We start from the raw sequence: 21,144 nt of genomic DNA, 5'->3' as shown, positions 1-21,144 counted from the left end.
CCAGCCGCGGTGGAAAGCGTCGCTCTTGTGCGCGTTGCGTGTACGGGCACGCATCCGCGCGCCCGGCCGGTCGGCGCTGGCGCGCTCCTCGGCTGGCCCCTCGGGGCGGCCCTCATTCTTTCCGCCATTCGTCCGCGCAGTGGCACCACTGTTCGTGCTCCTCCGGCGGGGAGGGAGCCGCGTTGAGCCCAGACGGGCCGTGCCTCTCTGCTTCCGCTTGCATCGCTTTCTGTGGACCGTGTGCGTCTCTGAGGGGCCGCCGAGAGCCGTTGAGCTTATCTTCAGCAGCACGTGCGCGCGCGGCGCTTGAGTGCACCTTCGTCGCCGCTAATTTGCAAACTTGCGCGGGCCGTTAGGTCTTCGTCACGTCGTCGCCCACGTGGGCAGTCTTTCTGCAGAGGTCGTGTTTGTTAGCAGGTACTGCGCCGCCCAAAGCCATGTGTGCATGCCGGCTGTGTGGTCGGCTTTCGTGTGGCCTTCCTCTCATTGGTGACAGCTGGGAATTAAGCCAAAGGGCAGCAGGTGCCTTGGAGAAATAGAAATAAGCGCGTCAGGGGCGGCGTTAGCCTCTTGTATACGCCGAAAAGAGAAAACCTTCCCGGCCTGTGCGCCTTGGGAGTGCCTGCGAGAAGCTGGGCTGACGTTGTTTTGTTACGTAGCAGGCCTGGCTCACTTGACAGACCCTTCTCCACGTTTATGAAGCACTGTGCCTGCAAGCAAGCAAATGTAAGCCCGTAGTGTCGTGCGATAAGGTTACCTGTTGCTGGATTTTTTTTTTTTTCGTGGGGGGGGGGGGGGGGTGCTTGGTAGATCGAGTTAGCCACGCTGCTTACAGCCGTCGTTGCGCTATTTTGCTTCCTCTCGCTTTCCGATCAATGTTGGTGGCGAAAATTGGCTCGCCATTGAACTCAAAGCAGAGGCTTTAATTCTTTACTCGGGCGTTCATCTGTTTCCCCGTTGTTATGCGGCATCTGGTACCGGTCTCGAGGTGGGCGCTTGGCTCCTCATCCTCGGCCCTCCTCCGGCTGTGGTATATGGTGGTTCGTGTCCGCGCGCTTCTTCTTACCAGCCGTATCGGCCTCGGAGGAAAATAAGAGAAATGCGGAGCGCGTTGCGTGCCGTGTGCGAGGGGGCGGAGAAAGTGGTCGCCTCCGTGTGTGCCCGAATGGAGAGGAGCGCTGCGGGCGCCTCCACGGCTTTCGCGCCTTTTGATCGCCGTGCACAATGGTTTGCTCCAGAATGGAATCTGATATCTCTGCGGGGGCCGTGCCGCCCCCTGGCGCAGACCTGTTCTTTTTTTTTTCATCTCCGGCCTTCTTGTTCTGGACCCGCGTGGCACGTCCCGGTTTTTGTGGCTTCTTGTGCGGGCCTGCACACGGTGTTCCCGCTCTTGGCGCATGGTCTATTCGTCGTGTTTGCTGCGCAGTGTTCGCCTGCTCCGGAGACCGCGTGCGTTGTGACTTTTTCTGCCCTGATAAACAGGAGTTCGTCTCGCTGGTTCGCACGCTGGCCCTTGCATGAGCAGCGGTCGCTGCGGTGTGGGCCTTATTGCAGTGGCATTGTCGATTTCTCGGTGTGGTTAGCTGACTGCGGTCACGTTTTCACTGCTCGTCTTGCTGGTTTAGGATACTTTCTGGCCTGCGCATAGAGGTCTTGTCTCACTTTGGAAAGACATTAGTGCTGAACTCGAGCACTGAGACATTGTTGGCATATTCCCTGACAAGAAATGTCGGAAAATTTGTGTGTGTGTATATATATATTTCGAACACCTTATTCAACAGGAATACGAATAGCTAAATAACTTTGGGAATTCACGCACGCCCAGCTTTTCCCCGATCACGGCATTTCAGCCATGCATATTCTTAACACACACACACACACACACACACACACAAAATTTGTGACAAATTTTCTTCATCATCCGAAGTGGTTCTCATAACGAAAATTCAACTACAGTGTCCTTTAGTAAAACATTCATCGCTTGAGAGAAGAAAAAATTTTGAGCACCAGACAGCGCTTTCCATCTCATTTCCTGTTTTTTCGTAGCAATCCCTTTTCTAAGCACGATGTATGGCGCTACCATTGTGTGCAGCAGGGAATTTCAAATGCAGCCGTTATCACTGAGCGTTCTATAGACGCTGCGAAACAACTAAAGGTCCGCTTTAAGCTTGTGACGGTACAGCGTTTATGGTTCCTGTAAGCGGTTCCTCGTGCTCACGCAGACACGGGCCACAGTTCCCTTTTTCACTTAATTGCAATGATTTTGCGAGAGACCACACGACATACATATACTGTAAAGCCCCGCTTTAACCTAGCCATGCAGCCTTATATTCATTTACCTTTTATACTTAAATGTCCTAATGGCATTTGAGTTATGTTGCGACCGTCTAATCGCGTTTTCTAGGGCTTTAGTCAGCTATAAAATCCGCCGCTGCACGTGTGACGGAGCTACGTTTTCGACCAATCCGGATTTTTCTCTCAACTTCAGCTCTGCAATGCCGACGGCGGATTTTCCGCTGAAGGGAGACCCTTAGCGCTCTCGCGTTAAAAGCAGCGCCCACCATCGTGGACACCGTGCCGCAAGGGGATAAGTTGTAGAAAGGCAGTAAATCATCGCCAGCCTGACTGCGTCGACTGTAGGACTTTAAAGGCCTCTCCTGTATCCATCCATGTAGCCTTGTCCTGCGCCAGCATGCAGCTTCATCTCATCCGACCACCGGATTTTCTGCCGCCTCCTGCTAAGCTTTCCCTGCTCTCGGAACCCAGTCCGTTGCCTCAAACGACCATCAGCTATCGTGCCAACCCATTGCGTGCCTTGCCCGTGACCATTTCTTCTTTATTTCGACTAGGGTGTCGTTAATTCGTGCTTGTTCCCTGACCAACTTTGCTCTCTTCCTGCCCCTTAGCGTTGCACCTGTCATTTTTTCTTTCCCCGGCTCTGTGCGTTGTCTTCAGATAAAGTTCAACCCTTTTCGTTATCCTCCACGTTTCTGCGCCATAGGTGACTACCGGTAAGGAACAGCTGTTGTATTGAAGAAGCGCAGCTTCTTGGACTAGTTGGTGTATTCAGCGTTGCTTTTGCTTACGCGCATGTGCGACCGGCTCTGTTGTGACAGTTTTCACAGTGAAATTCACTTGTTTCAGGCTTATTCCTGTCTACTACTCCTTGTGAGCGGACCATTTTTTGCTGGTTTTCTCCATTGGTGTTGTATGCTTTCCTCTTAGGGGATGCTGGTAAACCGCCATTCAAGATCTGCATGCTACCTGCCAAATGCACTCGACCTCATTCTTATTATTTCAGTAATTTCACACCTCGTGGTCCGGATGTGCGGTGGCTACCTGCCCTAAGTAGACGTATTGCCTTACCACTTCCAACATTTCGCTGCCTGTCATATAGACTGCTGTTCTCTTCCGAGGCTGTTGAACGTTAGTTTACCTTTCTGTATATTTTCAGACCCACCGTTCTGTCTCGCCTGTATAGGCCCTTCATCGTGCTTTAGCAGTTCGTCCCCCTAGTTTTAGTAAGGCAGGATCAGCGAATCGCAAATTGTTAAGGTAATTAGTTCTCTGAATACCTCCTGTAATCACGCGGTTGATGTGACAGGGCGGATCGCGTCTCCCTGGCTAACACCCTTCTTTATTGGGATTTATTTTTGTTTTATGGAGGACTATGGCGGCTGTGCAGCCGCTATAAATATCTTCCAGAATTTTTACATATAGCTCGTCTACACCCTGATTTTTTTCAACTACCGTATAGATCTGTAGGCCTCCTCGGCAACTTTGTCAATATTATCTATATTGGCATTGCCTTCCTTGTCTCTTAGTGCGTACATACGATTTTTGCCTCTGCCTAGCTTCCTCTTGACCACTTTTAGGCTGCCTCCATCCATTCTTTAGCACATGCTCGATTCTCTGCATGTTAGATTCCTTACGTTGGTTACCGTTGCGCTTGTGAACTTTGACCGCTATGAATAAGTTAAGCTAATTCGCTTGTGCGCTGGGTAGCGAAACAGCGCAAGGGGAAAAAAATAGCGCTGATGTTTGTCGGTTACTGGCGCTCTTTCTTTTTTTCTTCTGAAGGCGGAGCTGACTTTTTCTTCAGAACGCGCTGAGAGAGCACTTTTATTTCGCGGTTCTTTTTAGTGCCAACAGCGTTTCGAGCCGCTAATGTGGCGCGACCCAGAGGCGTCTGCGCCGGGCGTCAACCCTGCGTCGGGCGTCGTGTCCGGACCTGCCTTCGCGTCGCGGAAGGGGGGGGGGGGGGTGGAGAAGGGGGCGAGGCGTACTCTCGTTGAGCTGAGCGTCGCCGGGCGGCCATGGCTGCGCGCCGCGGTCCCCGCCGCCGACGCGAGGGAGCGGCGGCCCGCAGTGTGGGCGGTTTTCCCACGGTCGGCGGCGGCGACCCGGTCCCTCTCCGCGGCCGTCCCGGAACGGGTCCCCTCGCTCTCTGCCCTTAGCGGCGGGGACCACCGGCTTCTTCGTGGCGCCCCTTCTCCTCGCGCCCGCGGTCACTTGCGGCAACGGGGCGCTGTCTCTCTGGCCCGGCTCCGATTGGCTCGGCCGCAGTGCTGCTGCTGGCCGGCAGAGCACGAGCAAACGCGGCCAGGCTTTGCACCCCGCGGTCGCGCTTCTTTGTCTGCTTCCTCGTCGTCGATGCTTATTGGAGAAGAGGGGCCCCCGTGGTCAGCCGCCGCCCCCGCGGAGCCATGAGTCAGCTGAGTGACGGCGAGAGAAGCGCAGGGCGCCCTCGCGGCACCCACGCAGCCCGCGGCCGGCGGGGCGGTGCACGGCGGCGTCCCGTGCTGTCTCGGCGGGCTCCTTCGCGAGATGCCGCCCCACCGCCGCGTGTCGGCGCAGCACAAGGCCCGCGGCGCCGGCGGCAGCGGTTCGACGACCCGTCGTCGCTGTGCGGTTTCGGTCTCCGGGGTCGCGGTGCTTTTGCTGCCGTCAACACTGCGCGGCTCTTTTGTGGCGGATACGTGGCTTCTGCGTACGGACTGTACCTTCGCGCTTCAGCGACCTGCGCACGCTTCGACGCTGTGTTTGAGCTTCTTTTTTTTTTCCTTCTCGCTATCTGCGGACAGTGCTTAGAGCACGCTTTATCCCTAAACGGGTTACGCGCGGGCTTTCGAAAGCTGGTCACAAGGTACAGGCGCGCACATAATTGTAAACGGAGCACGAGATTTCGTTCTACGTGCAAACACGTCCTCCCTATAAGGAATGGAGAAAATGAGAAAGCGCACTGGCGTCCCCTACCGGTACGCACGCACCATTGCTTTGAATTTCAATCGGGCAACGCGCGAAAGTGTTGGAAGCGGATAGCGTGTTCCGTTTACTTTTGACCGCGCCTGTACACCGCGCGCCTAGTGCATGCGCGTGCTTCACGCGACATCTAAAAAAACGTTGCCATTCTGGCGTCCTAGAGAGGACCACACTGTTCGGGAAGAACTCGCCTTACCTCTCCCGTTGCATTATATCTGTAGTGTCCGATAAACTTTGCGGCGTAATATTTATCAGCAGCTTAACCTATGTGAGCAAGGTTTTACGAGATTGGGAGCGTTGTGTGTAGGCCTGAGAAAACTGTTTATAACCGGACGGTTTTGTTCTGCTCTGTGTTCCATTAAGTGTGTTCCATTACGTGGTGCACGCTGGTTGTCGTAACATTTCGCTCTGCGCACTGTCACTCCCCAAGATGGATTTTGCGACACAACGTCAGTTTCGCGCCGAGGCCTCCAAGCCTTTATCTTAGATGGTCAAGACTACATTTTACTCCGATGCAGGCGCGATCGTTTACTTTGCTGTCGCAGAAAAAAAAAAAAGAGGGCGATATGCACCTCATCTCGTGCAACATGGCGCTCTTCAGCTAAGCTGCTCTTCCGCCGTTAAAAAATCAAATCATTATCATCTACTTCACCGCATAGCGCCCTAAAGGGGGGCAGCTATTGGAGTTTGTGCGCTCCGTGCTATATTCGTTTGTGCGTCGGCTTGGGGGAACAGTTTCAGAGGCTTCATCGGTCCGGAAAGATGCCTGAAACTAGTTCCGTAATTGCCGCCGGTTCGGCAAGGCGCTAGTGCAGTTCTCTTTTTGCGCCGAACAGGAGGAAACCGCTTGTCTGTGCACTGGACAACTCGGTAAGGGAAAAGAAGAAAAAAAAATGTGCCGACAAACTGGGCAAAAGGAGGCTATAAAAAATGGAGCGTGAGTTGGAGAAGCTCAGCAAGCAAGTGGCCTCGTGTGCGCCGGCGCATTTTTTTTTTTTTTTTTCGTTGGAGGTACGCGTGCCGCCGCGCACGTTACAAGAGAAGCCTTTTCTCTCGAGGAAGTGCGCAGACAAAGGAAGAATAACGGAGGGGGGGTCTTGCGGGTGCTCGAGAAAAATGCCGGGGAAAGGGCGCAGCCTCGGGGAGCGTGCGCCGCATGCTCCGCGTAGCTGCGTGGCTTCGGCGGAGAATAACAGAAGTACGGAACGCCGACGCGGCGTTCGCGCGCGCGTGTGTGTAATGATCGCGGAATGTGCTCGCCTTTGTCTCCGCCGTGGCGGCTTTTTTTTTTTTTTTGAAGCTTTGCGAGGAAAAAGATTCGCGTGTCTGAAATAGGAAACGAGGTCCCGAGACCGTCTCGGGTTGCCCGAGTGCACCGCGAAGGCGGCGGCGGCGCCTGGATGCCGCCTCTGTGTGGGGTGCCGCGACGGGAGGCGAGCCGCGTGTTGTCAATTTTTGAAACACACCGCGACAGACGGTCCAAGCATGTGGCTGCGGCGTAACTGTATCGCGAAACGTGAACAAGGCTCCGGCCGGCGAAGGTTGCGGCGCAGCGTCTGTGGCGCCGTATTCTTTGCCCGAGAGCGATGGCGAGCGTCTGAACAGTCGCCGACGACCCGCGTGGCAGGGCGTTTGTTCCGCTCTTGTCGCCCGAGATGCGTGGCACGAGGCGTCAGTCCCTTTCGCTGCCAAAAACGTCGTGGGAGACCCCCCTCCCCCCGCGCACGGCTCGCGGCGACTGTTCCGGTCACTTGCCAACGGGCGAGAGACGAGAGAATTTTTTTCCGAGAGCGTCGTACCGCCTTTGGTGCCACCAAATTTCTCACACCTTTCCTTCTTTCCTGTTTCACTCCGCAGCGTCCGCGGCTTGACAAAGGTACGTGTGACCAGACTTTTGCGGTGGCTCCCGTTGTGACGAGTGTGTAAGGACTACCGCTTCGCTGAATGCTGCTGTTTGTCGCCCGGCGAAGTTCCCCGCGCAGCTATGCGCCGGATTCTGACGACTGTGAAGTCAGGCTAGACGTCTCACTCGCAGTCTTTCGCCGTGGAGTTAAGCAGCTGCTGATTGTGTACCTTTCCGAAGAGATACTTGCCGCCAAATTCATGAGCACGCCTCGGCTCGAACCTCAACTCCACGCGGCCCTCGTGGCCTGTTTCGCGTTTCCGAAGCCAACCTCCACCCGAATCGCTCCTCGAGTGGAGATAAAATTTGAGAATTTTTGGCGAGAATATAATAAATTTATTTCGTTCGGCCCGTAAGCGAAGCTTTTCTCGAACGTCACACGATGTGGACACGTAGGAAACCTTGTGCCGAAGCGTCGACCGAGTGACGGCTTCAATCCGTTCGACAGGAATTTCTGACAAGAGCTCCGACTTGATAGACCGCCCCTTTTCCTCCCACCAGCTAACTTTAGCCAGTGTTTAAAAACATGCCGCGCCACTCTAAGACGACGCGGCCCAATGCATGTTGCTGGCTGTTGTACGGGGCAGCTCACACTATTTTTGTCTTGTACCTAACTGCATAATTAGTCGAGATTAATTAACCAACTGCGCGAGCAACGAAGATTGGCGAAAATGTCCACCGAGAAAGTTGTAGAACGGTCCGCGAAACGTCCCACTGAACAGTGTCTACTTTTCATCTATTACGGATCGGCTTTTTCTTTTTTTCGCTCTCTGCAGATGCTCGCGAAATACAAAAAAAAAATACCACTTGACACGCCCGCTTGCGCGCCACGACTACAGTGTTCTCAAACGTACCGCCCAACAAACAAACAGCTCGTTTAGCCGGGTGTGCTGCTGCTTAAAAGGTGACGGGGCTGCGACGCACGCGGTGGCTGTGCGATTACGGGAGGGAAGCATCCCGCTGGCGTAACACGCACATCCAGCTGCTGCGACGCTGCCCTGTCGCCTTTTAAGGGGCAACACACCGAGCTAAAAGATCTGGTAGTTCCTATACGGAATGTTTGAGAGCGCAGCTATCGCGACGCGCAAGCACGTATGTCACGTGGTGTTTTTCCGCGGGCATTTGCAGTCAGCGAAAAAAAAAAAAAAAGCTGATACGAAATAGATGGAGAGTTAAAAACTGTTCAAACGCCAGTTTTGCGCACCGTTCTACTACTTTCTCATTGGCCTTTTTCGCCCATCTCCGTTGCTTGCGAAATTCGTTAATTAATATCGGCTAATTACGCAATTAAGCACAATACAAAAATAGTGTCAACCCTGGCTAAAGTTAGCTGGGACGCCCTGTGTGCTGCAAAACGCTGCCCAGAAGCAGGCGACTTTGCACCGCGGGCCAGAGATGTTTCACATAAATTGCTGGGGCAGTTTTTCACACCATTCCCAGATACCAGCGTAAGCGTACGTCGCCTGCGGCGAAGGTTGCCAGACGGGCAAGCGTTTCCAGCCGTTTTTCACTGTTCGCAAAAGATGTGTTTTACTAGGCTGTAAATGCAAACGCCGACGGAAACGAGCCAGAGTGCTCAGTTTCAGGGTTTCTTTTCTTTTGTAATCACAGGAAGGAATTACTGTTATCCTTTGTGAAGTTTCTTCAGATGACACGAGTGACGAAATAGGACTGTGACATACCGTTTTTTACGGCCAACTTTTCGCCCGAATCGCGTCCCCATGCGCCATTCACGCTTCCTCGAGGAGCGTTCTCGAATCGCAACCATCCCTCGGGTGGAGGCCGAGCGTCGAGTCGAGGCGCGTTTGGGAAATCCTCGGTTCGTGTCGTTTTCGTTGTGACGGCAGCTGCAGCGCAACTTGCGAGCAAGCGAGTGTAATTTGTCCATAACGCAAGGCCGTTTTCAACCGGGAAGCCGCGTACTTGTACGTGACTCGCCTGACGTTCAGAGGTCTGTCTGGTTGCCCTCTGTCGTCCCCTTTTCCAGCAGACACATCCTTTCGCGTAGCCGCCTGTCTGTGAGGCAACGGCGGAAATGATAAGCAGCCGCATTGCGTGCCTTTTGAAGCGGTCCGCTTTCATTGTGTCTCCTTGCTTTCTCACTCTCTCTCTCTGCCCAGCGGTGTTTCTTCTCTGGAGACCTGCCTTGACTCGCGTGCCGTGTCCCGTGACCGTTGTTCCCGGCCGTCCCATTCCGGGCTGGCCGCCGGCGAGCATTCTTTCCGCGCTTATCTGGTGACAATTGGCCGCCATCCGTCGCGGGAGGGGGGGGCTCTTTTGCATGTAGCGGCACGCGCTGGCGAGGCGGCTTCCGTCGCCTTTCCTCTGATCGCCCGCCGGCGCGTCCCTGTTCCTCGCGCGTGTGCGTGCGTCGCTGATGATCGTTTGCAGAGCGCACGCGCGCGGCGTGTCACTGCCGGAGCCGGCGTGACAGGCCGTGCTGCCGACTGCTGCTAACCAGTGTGCTGCGCATCCCCCCCTGTCGTGTGTGGGACTGGTGTGATATTGGAAATGCGTGTTACCCCAATTACTGTGCGCGGCGGTGTCTTGGCCGCTGCTCGGAACGACCAGTTAGAACGGAGCAAGTGTACGAAAGGCGAATCGAGTCCGTAACGCTTTGTTGGGAATGCGAGGCTGTGCTCTTGCAGAGGCCTCGTGTCGCAGCGAGGTGTGCCCTGAGGTGAGGCTGCTGCTGACCGTTGGTTGTGCGTAATGCGCAGGCGCTGGTTCCTCGTCGTCTCCCTCGCCGGCGTCCAGTGCCTGGTGGCCCAAGGGCCTGCTGCAGGTCGACTCCCGGAGGCTGGCCACCTGCCCGCCCAGCTGGCTCCTCTTCCTCGTGTTCGCCGCGGCGCTCCTCCGGATAGCAGGTACGTCCACGCCCGGAGACGCAGCTCCTGGACACGGCGCGGCGATTCACGGAGATAGTGGTCACTGGACATTATTGAAACAACTGAACTCCCCAGCTAGGGATCCGGGGACAGGGAAATGAGCCAGGGTGCTCAGTTTCAGGGTTTCTTTTCTTTTGTAATCGTAGGAAGGAATTACTGTTATCTGTTTTGCAATACTCTCGAAGGGACAGTCGTAGATGATCGCGATATACGAAGCGTGAGCTAAGTCAGTCCTGGGCGCCCTAGATGGAAGTGTATTTTTTCTTGAAATACATGCAGCATACTTGATTCCTCTGATTAATCACACAGAAAGCAATATCCTGTAATGGGACCTCAATAATACGATGCATAAAATAATAACAGTCTAATGACAAGCGTGCGCTTTGACTGTCCCGTGCCTGCGTGCGGACGTTGGCAAAAATTACCGTTCCTTTCCTTTGCACAACCGCGTATCGGTCTCAGCCAGCGGGCGACGCAATCTCCGAACCGGCAGCACCTGGGCTTGGTGAACGCAGCTCTATACTGCTTTCCTGGAGGTTTGTTTCTTTCTGGGGTACTTCAGACGTGGGTTTTCCGTCCTGTCCCCCCCCCTTCTCGTTGGCGTTCTCTACATAACTTTTCTGCCATGCCGTCTCTCTCTCTTTCTCCTCTCTGTAGCCGCTAACACGCTTGCATTTCTTCTTTTCGGGGCCGCTTTGCTTCGCGAAAGCCGGGCGCGTGGAGAGCTTGAGACTGGGCTCCAGAAGAGGGAAGAGAACGGGGACGAAAGGGCGTCGTGTTCGCCTCTCCCCGTAGCCTCCTTCCCGTGCCGTTGCGCGTGGTTGTTGGAAGCTGGCCCCTCTCCCCGCGGACCCTGGCGCTAACGGGCCGCGCGCACGATGTCTCGGTTGCTGTTGGTGCGTGCGCCGCTCTGCTGCCCGTCGTCTCCCCGTTGTGCGCCGCGAGGGCGGGCTGTCTTTTCAGTTATTGCGAGGGGCGCTGCGAGGCCTCCCCCTTTTCCTCTGGCTGCTTTCTGGAGGGGAGTCTGGCAGAACACCTGGTGACCGCCTTGTGCCTCGAGGGGCGTTCTCTGCTGCTTCCTTTCCTGCGCGCGCTGTTTTCTGCTTCGCGTGCCAGTGCACGAGGCAGGCAACGTGGTAAATCCGCGCTCACGCAAGCACGCGACTGAGCGCTGATATACCACGGCTTTGCCGCCAGTACCCCCCCCCCCCTTTTTTTTTTCTTCTTTTCCTCCCTGACCTCCCTTTCGGCGCTCTCGCAGTCCTGGCTGTCTTGGAGGCTGCCACACGAGCGGGCGGCCTCGTCGGAAGGCGCTGCGCGGGCTGAAAGAAGCGGGACGGCTTTGTCGGACGCAGTGAATGAGGAGTGCGCGCGCAATTGAATGACCCCAGCCAAGAAAGTGCCGACTGCTGTTTGACTTCGCGTCCCCACTTGTCTGCCGTGCTTGTACTGCGGCTACGGCGTGGAACGGAAGGCGGAGCTGGAAGCAAACACTCCCGTCTGTGCAGTGAAGCTCCTAGTGGGGAATTTACTACTGGCGTCTCTATAGGCAACTGCAGAGCGGGGCAAAAGCACCACCGGGACACGCTATCGTCGACTGTTGCGATCATGCCTCTCATGTGACAGCACGAGCGGCAAGCTTTGCTTGTTGTACAACGCCCAACGCCCCCCCCCCCCCCCCCCCTTTAGAAAAAAAACAGTGCTTGGTTCGTTCCTGCGTAGAAGCGTAACGTGCGGTGGACATGCAACCGACCGCGTCATTTGGCAGCTGTTCCGCTCGTTTTTAATGATCACCGTGTGACAGGAATGCAGTTGAAAATGGCCCTTCACAGGAATGGCGGCGAACGAGTTGTGGAAGACATTAACTGTCCTTTTGTTTCGATTTGGTCACTGCTACCTTTCGTGCCCCACAGTCGTTATGAGTAGAGGCGTCTTTTACTAGACCACGCAGCTATGGTGCTCGAGCAGTCCTATTTTAGAGAAAACCAAAAAAAATGGCCTGGCTTAGCTAAGGTTAAGCCTAGGATGCGAAGCATAATAGATTTGTGAAAGGGATTCGGTATCGCCTGCCGGTAAGTCAGGCTAGTCTCTTCGTTGTTTAGCAATCTCCTGGAGGAGCGGGAGTTAGCCTTGGTGGTCGCGGCCGCGCGGCGACCGCGCGAGTTGAGCCAACACCCTCTAAATACTTTCTTCAGGCCTCTCCAGGCCCTCCTTTCCACACGCGCTACGTCACGCCAAGTGTCCGGTCAGGCTGCTCACCAAGCGCGGCTCCGCTCCGCTCGGTTGTCTCCCTCGATGTGCTCGCGCTTGCCCGGGCAAGCACAGACACGAACGCAGTCTTGCAGTGAGCGTCTAGCTGCTGCTTGAGTCTTTCAGCCTGGCGTTGGGTGCATTTCCGTTCGCTCCTCGCACGGCTGTGTCTGTTTCGTGTGGCCGTTTCTTGTGTGGCGTGCGTACCTGTGCTAGCGCACGAATGGGAAACTGATTGCCTGCCGTGTAGCGAGTGCAACTTCGTGAAACATGGGCCGGTGCTGTGTTCCCGGGTGCCGCGGGAACTACCAGAATGGTCCCAAAGTACGTGTTTATTGCTTCCCAAGAGACGAAGTACGAAGAAAAGCCTGGTTGCGAGCCATTCCACGGAAGGATTTCACACCTACAGAGCATTCGAGGGTAAGACTCTGAAATATTGCTTAATAGGCGCTGGTAATTATCTTAGTTGTGAGCTGTCGCTCCCGGAAAGGCATGCTGTCTTTGTAGGCAATGATATCACTTCTTACACTTATGTATGAATTGTCCAGGAAGCATTTAGTTCTGTGGATGTGCATAAGGCTTGTGTAAAAGCTGTGTAAATATGTAAAAGCTGTTCACTATTCAGACTCTTTTTACTTAGTGTTTTAGGCAATGGAGAGTCATGGCGAATGGCCTTGCTTCATTTTCTCGTGCAGGTGTGTGAACTGCACTTCCACGCAGGCGACTTCATTACGACGTTGTCACACCAAGATGAACTGACAGGGAAAATAATAGAGGTGAAGCGTGACAGGCTACAGTTGAAGATTGATGCTGCGCCTTCTGTTTTTCCAAACTGCCCAAAATACTTGTCCTCAACGCCTGGACGGAGTGAATCGCCAGAGACGAAAAAAGCAAGAAGGGAAAACGCTGCTTTGCAGGAGGCTATGAGGAAGTCACTTCAGTCTAATGAGCTTGAACAGAAAAGAAACAAAGTTTCATCTTACGAGGAGTTCAAATCTAAGTTGCCTGGAATCTGCAACACGAAATTCTGGACCGTTTCTGTCGATGAGCAGTGCGTTAGGTTCCTTCTCATCGAGAATGATCCTTCACCTAATGTGAAATGCGCCTTGGTAGTTCTCCCTGATCTGTCACTTTCTGTTTTCTTGAATGGAGCGAAGCTTCTGTCGCTTCCTTCAGGCAGGATTCTGCCAGCTCAAGTATGCGACACCTCCAGCCTGTCCTTGCTGCTAGAAGAACTCGAGATAGGCTTGCATAATATACCTGAGGTGACGAAAGAGTCGAAACATACTAAAGTATTGCAGTTTGTCGGTTCACTGCTTGCAGACCTCATTGAGGACAGTGATACGACGAAAGAACAGTCTTCTTTGCTGAAATTTCTGGTTGAGCAGATAGAGCTTCTCCTCGCGAAACAGCATGTGTATAGCGCAGAGCTGCTGGTATTCGCCAGTATTTTGAATTCAATTTCTCCTCACGCATATCACTTCACAAGAGCTGCATCAAGAATCATTCTGCCCCATCCTTCCACACTGCGCCGTGTTTGCTCAAATTACAAAGCTGACCCTCTTGTGGAGCAAAATCAACCGCACTGTCTCTCCTACATCCGAGAACGAGTCAAATCAATGAAAGACCACGAGAAGACAGTGACCCTGATGATCGATGAGATCCACATAAAACCATACTTCGACTACAAAGGGGGCACAATAGTAGGATCGTCGGTTCATTCAACGGAACCAGCAACAACAGCCCATGTGTTCATGGTACAATCACTCCTTTCTGCAAACAAGGACGTCATTCACATATTACCTGTGAGCAAACTGAGCGCAGAAATTTTGCACGAGCATGCTAAGAACATAATCATTAATGTTGAGAAAATGGGGCTCAAAATTATCGCTGTGATAACGGACAACAATGCTCTGAACCGCAAGATGATGTCGTTATTTGCTACAAGTCCTCAGGTGAGCATTGTCTATCCCCATCCAGCCGATAACGCTCGCCCTCTTTTCTACGTGGTCGATCCTGTGCATCTCTTGAAGTGCATTAGGAACAATTGGATTAACCAGAAAAACCCTGGAACATGCCTCTATTTCCCTGAAATGGACTTGAGTGGAGCAATGCCCGAAGGGCCTCCTCGTATGAAAGCTGCTTCTTTCGCAGCTGTGCGGCAGCTTTATTCTTCAGAGAAGACGTCGCTTGTGAAGGCTGCTTACAGACTGAACGCAAAAGCCGTGAATCCAACCTCAATGGAGCGGCAAAATGTAAAGCTCGCTCTCGACGTCATTAATCAGTTTGTTTCAAATGCCCTCAGGACACATGGTTCCGCGTTCAAGATTCCTCAAGCTGAGTCGACTGCTCTTTTCATTGACGTTATCCTCACATGGTGGCAAATAGTCAATGTTAAGACCCCTTGCAAAGGCCAGAGGCTAAGGGACAGCATGCAAGACCCTGTAAGGTCTGTTGATGACACACAGTTAGCTTTCCTGAGCGGCGTTGTGGACTGGTTGGACGCTTGGGCAAGAATAAACATCACCAGTGGCTCGCTGACGAAAGAGACTCACAGTGCTTTGCGACTGACATGCTATTCTCTGGTAGAACTCTCGCGCTACTGCTTAGAAGAACTTCACTTCAAGTACGTACTGCTGGGCAAATTTCAGACGGATGCGCTAGAAGACCGGTTCGGCCGTTACCGCCAGCTGGCAGGATCACAGTACCACATTTCCGTGCGTCAGCTCTACGAATGTGAGAAGAAGCTTCGTCTTCAAAAACTTTTGACATTTCCACGCGAGGAAACAGAGTTTGAAGACGTAAGTGAGGATCTTGTCCCATGCAACTTTTCTGTGGCTGTCAGCGACGACGATATTACACACGCCCACTCTGACATGGATGCTATTGTCTACATTGCAGGATACGCTGCTCATGCTGCTTTAAAGAAGCTTTCATGTTCTGCTTGCTTCAGCACATTGGTGATTGAAAATCGAGAGATCGAAGCGGAAAATACTGCCATGATAGCTAACCTGTCGAGAGGAGGGCTGAAGTTTCCCCAGCCATGCACAGTTCACATGGTACTGATGACTAAACTAGTTGCAGAGAAGTTGTCTTTTGGAGCAACCGCGGAAGATTTTCTCTCCTGTAGAAATCAACGTGGTGTCGTGATTTCACAGACGATTTCCCTCCTGGACGAACACGACATTGAGACATGTGAAAAATGGCCACACTGCACAAACTCTCCTGCGCTTGGTAGTATGCGTTGCAACCAACGTTGTTCTAAACAACTTTTGCAAACTAAGAAATGATGCCATACAAGACAATGCGCAGCAGAAGGCCGCAGCCCGGAAAGCAGCAACGCTTAAGAAGAAGTAAGTTTTATTCCCAAGCAATAAAAATGCTTTGCGCACACTTCATTGCTGGTGTCTCGTCGTTTTTTATTGTAAGGGTCAGATTAGCTGTACAAATACTCAACAGCGCAACATTATTGTGAGTGTCATTATTGCTGTGTGTGAAAGCTTTAAGCAAAACACAATACAGAATAAAACTAACACAATGCGCAGTAGACGGTGTTTTTTTTTTCAATGTTCACGAACTTCTACTTTAACAACTAGATATACGCATGTGCGGTCTGTGCGGATGGATTTTACCGCACGGCAGACATCATGTACGTGATAGAACCTAATAATTAGATGATTAATTGAAATTAACTAATCAATTTTTTATTATAATGACCAATAATGCGAAATTGGCGGCCGTATGCTAAATTGTTTATTATAAAAAACTGTATTAGCAGCTCGAACTTTCTTGACAATAAGGTGTTCTGCAATAAAAAAAATATATAAAGCAGATAAAATGATAGCCTAAGGCGCGCACAAACTAGCGAATTTCTTTTCTGCAGCAACGACAAAAATGAAAATGAAGGAATCACTTATAAGGCAGCTACGTACGGCAGTACCCGAATAGTGCAGACGGGCGCGGCGCGCTGAAATCGCGGAGCGCGGGGCCTGCACGGTCCCTTGGCGTGACGTCACGCGGCCGGTGGAGAGGCCTTAGCATTGAGAGGGTGTTGGTTGAGCCCCGTTTCTCCTCAGCTGTCGTGACGTCAGACCACGTGCTCGGCTGCAGCGCCCCTAGCGGGAGGAGCGGGAGTTAGCCTTGGTGGTCGCGGCCGCGCCAGACTGCCAGGTTGAGCTAAGTAGTGTCCCTATTATGCTTCGCATAAAACTAGAAATCCGGCGCCGCGGCTCATCTTCGTTGAGAAAGTGTTTGGCTAGCTTCCCAGGGGACGTCTCGGCCGTGTTTCTTGTTCCAAAGCGCGATGTGCGCGCAAACAGTGGAGCATTTCTTCCATCTCGCGCGCGCCGGCGGGCAGTGTCGGCGACAGTCGTAAATCTTCCTTCGAAGTCGGCGGCACTTTTTTTTGAGATGGGTGACGGTGCGGGCCTTTTCTTCTCTCCTTCGTCGCCCGCCGCGGCTTTCCATCCCCCATGTCGTCCTTTGCCGCGTCTCTCTCTCTGCCCCGCCGCGCTTCCCCGCATTCATCGCCCTGCTTCCGTTTTTCGTCGCCATTTTCTCCGGCTCTCTTCTTTGCCCCTCGGCGCAGCTTTTTGGAGGCATCGTGGCTTATTTATTTTCCCGCGTGCCGGCGGCTTCCTTGTGCCGGGTGGTTTCCGGGAATCGGCCCGAGCGGAGAAATACCTTTCCGGGGGCTCCCGAAGGTCGGCTTTCTGGTGGCGACCTTGCCCGGCTCCTCCTGTCTGCCCTTATTCGTGCGTGCATGCTCGCGTTAGTGTCTCGCGAACCCCCGAGAAAAGCAGCCCCAGTGGTCGCCTCCAACCGAATTGTCTCTTTTTTTTTTCTTACCCTCCGCGTTGTGTCGCCGCATGCTTTGGTTTTCCTTCCGAAGGTTTCCTCCAGCGACTCCAGGGGAGCCCACACATGACGTCTCCGTGAGCGTGGACGCGGCGTCAGCGCTGTCGTGGGGTCTTTATGTCTAGAGCTTTGCATTGTCCGGTGCCTTCTGGACGGCGGTTTTGGCCGCTTGGCGCCTACCCGTGTTTATAGTTGCCCCCCTGTGTTCGTTCTCGTGGCGTCGTTTCTCCTGTTGTTAATGCGAGCTGTGCCGTCATACTTCGTCGTTACCAGGCTCTGGCTTTACACTAGCGGAGCGGCGCAGTAGTCTATATAGGTCAGCTTTACATTGGACTTAAGGGACGGAGTCGCATAGCCCAATTTCGAATGTGTGCTGGCACCGAAAGTGCGCAAGCGACTTCTCTAGTCTGGCGGCGGTCGTTCTTAATGTCGAGGAGAGCTGGGACGACGAGGAGCAGCGGTGCTTCCATGTTGCACGAGGAGCGAACAAAGAGAGCAAGCAGGGAAGCTCGGGGCTGCTAGGGGAGGTTTTTTTTTTTTTAAATCGATAACAGGTTTGCCTCCGTTTCTCTTGCGTCACTCGTTGCATAGCTTTCATTTTTTCAGGCAAAACCCTGCGCAGGGGCTCGAATTCAGTGTGGAAACGCTCTGTCGCATCCGTTTTCGAGCCGGAGCGGAGCCACGCAGTTCGCAAAAAAAGGTGGAAAAAAAAGGCGAAGCCGAAGGAGTTGTGCAGCTGTGCTGGTCTAGTCGACAGAGCTGGAGAAGTAGAACGCCATTGTCCCCTCCGCACCTCGGACGCCGTGTCAGTGGCACGACTGTATAGGCCAAATGTTATTGGGAAAAGTGCCGCACTTTTCGCCGTGCCTGAGAGCAGGCCTCGCCTCTGTTCGTGCGTGAGTCCGCATTAGCCTTTTCTGTTCTGCCCCGATGCCGCTTCGGAGCGTCATTTTTTTTTTTTTTCTCTCGTTGAAGCGGTGAGGGGCGCTCGCGTCCAGTGGCCTCTTGAAAACAAAGAAACAAGCGTCGGCGAGGGAAACGGACGTGGAGGGGGCAGCAGGCACAAAGAACGAGGTGTGCTCTCGTCCCCAATCCAGCACGTGTAGACAAAGCACAGTCGGGGGGATGGGGGTGAGCAGGCATCAGCGGCGATGTCTTCGTTAGACGCGGTCTTCAATTACCGAGTCGTCGAAACGGAACTTGCCTCCGCCGCGCCGATAGCCCTCCTGCGCGCGCGGTGGCTTGTGGCCGAAGTGGGGGCGGGGGTGGGGAAGCAGCCGCATTCCTCCCGCGCGCGTGCGGGTGGTCGCGGCTACTCCCCCCCCGCACGCGGAGCTCCGCCGGTGTTCGGTTCGCGGCGCGGGCCTCTTCTCCTAAAGAGGTCCGGCTGTGTGCTCAGGGTTGCGACCTTTTCTGTCTCATGCTCTCGGTCTCTCCGGCGGCGGCGTCCGCTCGTATATTGCCCTCCCCCCTTCCCAGAACAGCGGCCGATTGGCCACGGACCCTTCTAATGCGCAGGTTTACGTTTTGCAAACAGACACGCCGGGAGAGAAAAGTCCTCCGGTGAGGGGGGGGGAGGGACGCAAAGGTAGCTGATGGGTCGCGCGTGCGTCTCTCACTCACTCTTTTTTTTTCTATCTCTCTCTGCACTCTGCCGAGGCAGGAGTGAGCCTGTAGCGGGGGAAGACCAGGACGCAGCGTCTTCATCCGTAAGGCGGGGAATTCTCAATCGGGCCTCTTCCACAGCGCGTTGTTTTGGGCGCGCCGTAGCTAACGCGGGCATTCAGGCGTGTGCAAGCGCGAGAAGGTGCACTCTCTCTCTCTCGCCTCTGGTATCGTTCTTGTGGCCAGGATACACGAGCCACTGAAATGCAGTCGAGCCCGGATATATCGAATTATTGCGCATATAGAATATCCAGAACGTCCCCTTGAAAGTTGCATGCAAATGTTCAGCACAGCATTCGACACATTAAACGGCGTCCTTGGATCACTCTTCGCGCGCAGACGGATCGGTTGTTAGTTGGCAGCGCTAGCACTTCGGAATTGCCTGACGAGGTGAATGTTGGCTGTGCTCGAGGTCGTACTCATTTTCCGTGGCACGTCGCTGTCATGCGGTGAAGCCAGCATTACTAACTACAGCCTAGCGGCGGCCCTCGTCAGGCGTGCGTCGCTGCCGGAGACGTTGCTGTACGTTAATCTTTCTGACATTATTCTATGTACAGTGTGTTGATAACAGGATTAAACATCCTATGGCAGGCAGTGGCTAGTTCCAAAGCACCGTCCGCTGCGGCTTCGATGCGAAGCAGGTTAAGCGAGCGGTGCGCTACCAGTGCGCCGGCGGGCGGCACGTAGCGTGTGTGTAATGTATACCCTTGCATCTAGATTAGAGATCAGCTTATCTGCTGCCATTTTTGATATATCGAACTATTAAGCGATCCCCTTCGAGTTCGATATATCCGGGTTCGACTGTGTTCTCAGCATGCGCCAATTTCTTTATAGTCTGTAGGGACAGTGCGGCGGCGTTTCCTCGGAGGTCGTGTTTCTTTGGCTTTTCTGTCTCATTCCCCCACCGGAGACCTTGTTGGCACTCTGATCGACAGCTGGCTGTTCCTATAGTACACACCGTTGGTTTACACACTTAGCTATCGGCTTGTAAGCAGTGCGCGCGCTACTCCCCGTTCAGCTGCATCAGCGGGAAACGAGCCATTCTGAGCGGCCGGCAGCGTACTGCGTTTTTGCAAAACTTTCCAGGTTGCGCTGCCTAACCTTGGGCGCTCTCTCGAGCCGAGGCACTTGGCACGCGCGGCATCTGCCCTCCCGTTGTCCAAGCGTGTCAAGTGTTCGCATGCTAGGAGCGGTCGTATCCGTGGGACGGGCCGGCTGCATCCGGGCCAACAGTTGCCGAGAGTCGCGTCGCGCGGAAACGACACAATGCGCGCACGCATCGTCCTCTGCGCATGCTGCGTGCCGAGGCAGGTAGCAGGGCGACAGATTGGCGGCGCCTTTGGCGAGCGCCGCATTATCTCGCCCTCCGAGGCGGTGCGCGGGCGTTCCGTCGCGCACCACGTCCGCGCCACCTGGATCGCGGCGCGCGCTCGGTCGAGCACAGCGCTGCTGCGCGAGGTACGGGGGGCACGCCACTGCCCACAGCTGCCTTGTTCGCCGCGCTCCGAGTTGTGCCACATTGAGCAGCCGCGGGATCCGTCGCTAGCGCAGTTCGCGATGATCGCCGTCGTTCGTTGCAGGCCGATACACCGGGAGGGCCTTGAATGTCACTTAGCGGTGGCGACAACGTTAACAGTGGTATAGCCGCTCTTCTGCCTTGGAAAGGTTTTCCGCAGGCTGCTATTATTCTGTGTTCGGTATTTCTGCCGCAGACGTCATTTCGACGCCCGGCGGCTGTTCTGCCCTGCGTTCTGACCGGCAGTGTCGAAACAGCTGGTTTTTGCGATGACCGCAGGGCTGCTTGCAACCGATGCGGGCGGGAGATATGGTGTCGTTGGCGCTGTCACAGTTGATCACAAACCGCTTGTATGATGTGCGGGTTTGATGCCCAGCATAACTGCCGCGCTGAGTTATAGCATTTGGCGGGTGCCTCCCCCCCCCCCCCTCTCCGAATTTTCTTCCGTTACTCGTGTAGCCGAATTTGGCGAAAACAGCGTAAACTGTGAGCAGTTGTGCGATACACGCTAGGTGAGATTCTTTGGCCCCGCTTCCCGGCCGGCATGCAAGTGCTTGCCTCCGTTCGCTGAGGCATCTGGGGGGTGTACATCGCGTTCGTTGGTCGAAAGTTGGCTTCAGTAGCCCGAGTTCTAACTTAAGAGATACGCGCAGACAGCTCGGGTCTTCAGTGACAAACTTGCGCCCAAGTTGCGTTGCGAGCTGGATCTAGTTCACTCGACTGGCGGTGTATTCGCGACGATGCTATTATGCTCCTTTTATTATGCTACGGTGCTCCTTTTAAGTTTTACTATTATAGAGTAG

The 21,144-nt window shown here is 54.1% G+C and overlaps 1 protein-coding gene across 4 annotated transcripts in view; it reads left to right on the top strand.

Moving 5' to 3' along the window:
* LOC144114813 (protein spitz-like) overlaps positions 1-21,144 on the top strand; it is a 110,490-nt gene that overhangs the window by 52,783 nt on the left and 36,563 nt on the right. For 3 of the 4 annotated variants that reach the window (XM_077648791.1, XM_077648790.1, XM_077648789.1), the window contains one exon: positions 9,886-10,032. In XM_077648791.1, coding sequence (XP_077504917.1) covers positions 9,886-10,032 — 147 coding nt within the window. Of the gene's footprint in view, positions 1-9,426; positions 9,753-9,885; positions 10,033-21,144 lie in introns of those variants that run through there. The other variant, XM_077648788.1, reaches the window with a different exon arrangement.

The sequence above is a fragment of the Amblyomma americanum genome, chromosome 1, assembly GCF_052857255.1.
Source record: "Amblyomma americanum isolate KBUSLIRL-KWMA chromosome 1, ASM5285725v1, whole genome shotgun sequence".
NCBI lineage: Eukaryota > Metazoa > Arthropoda > Arachnida > Ixodida > Ixodidae > Amblyomma > Amblyomma americanum.
This window is presented reverse-complemented; position numbering and strand designations above follow the sequence as displayed.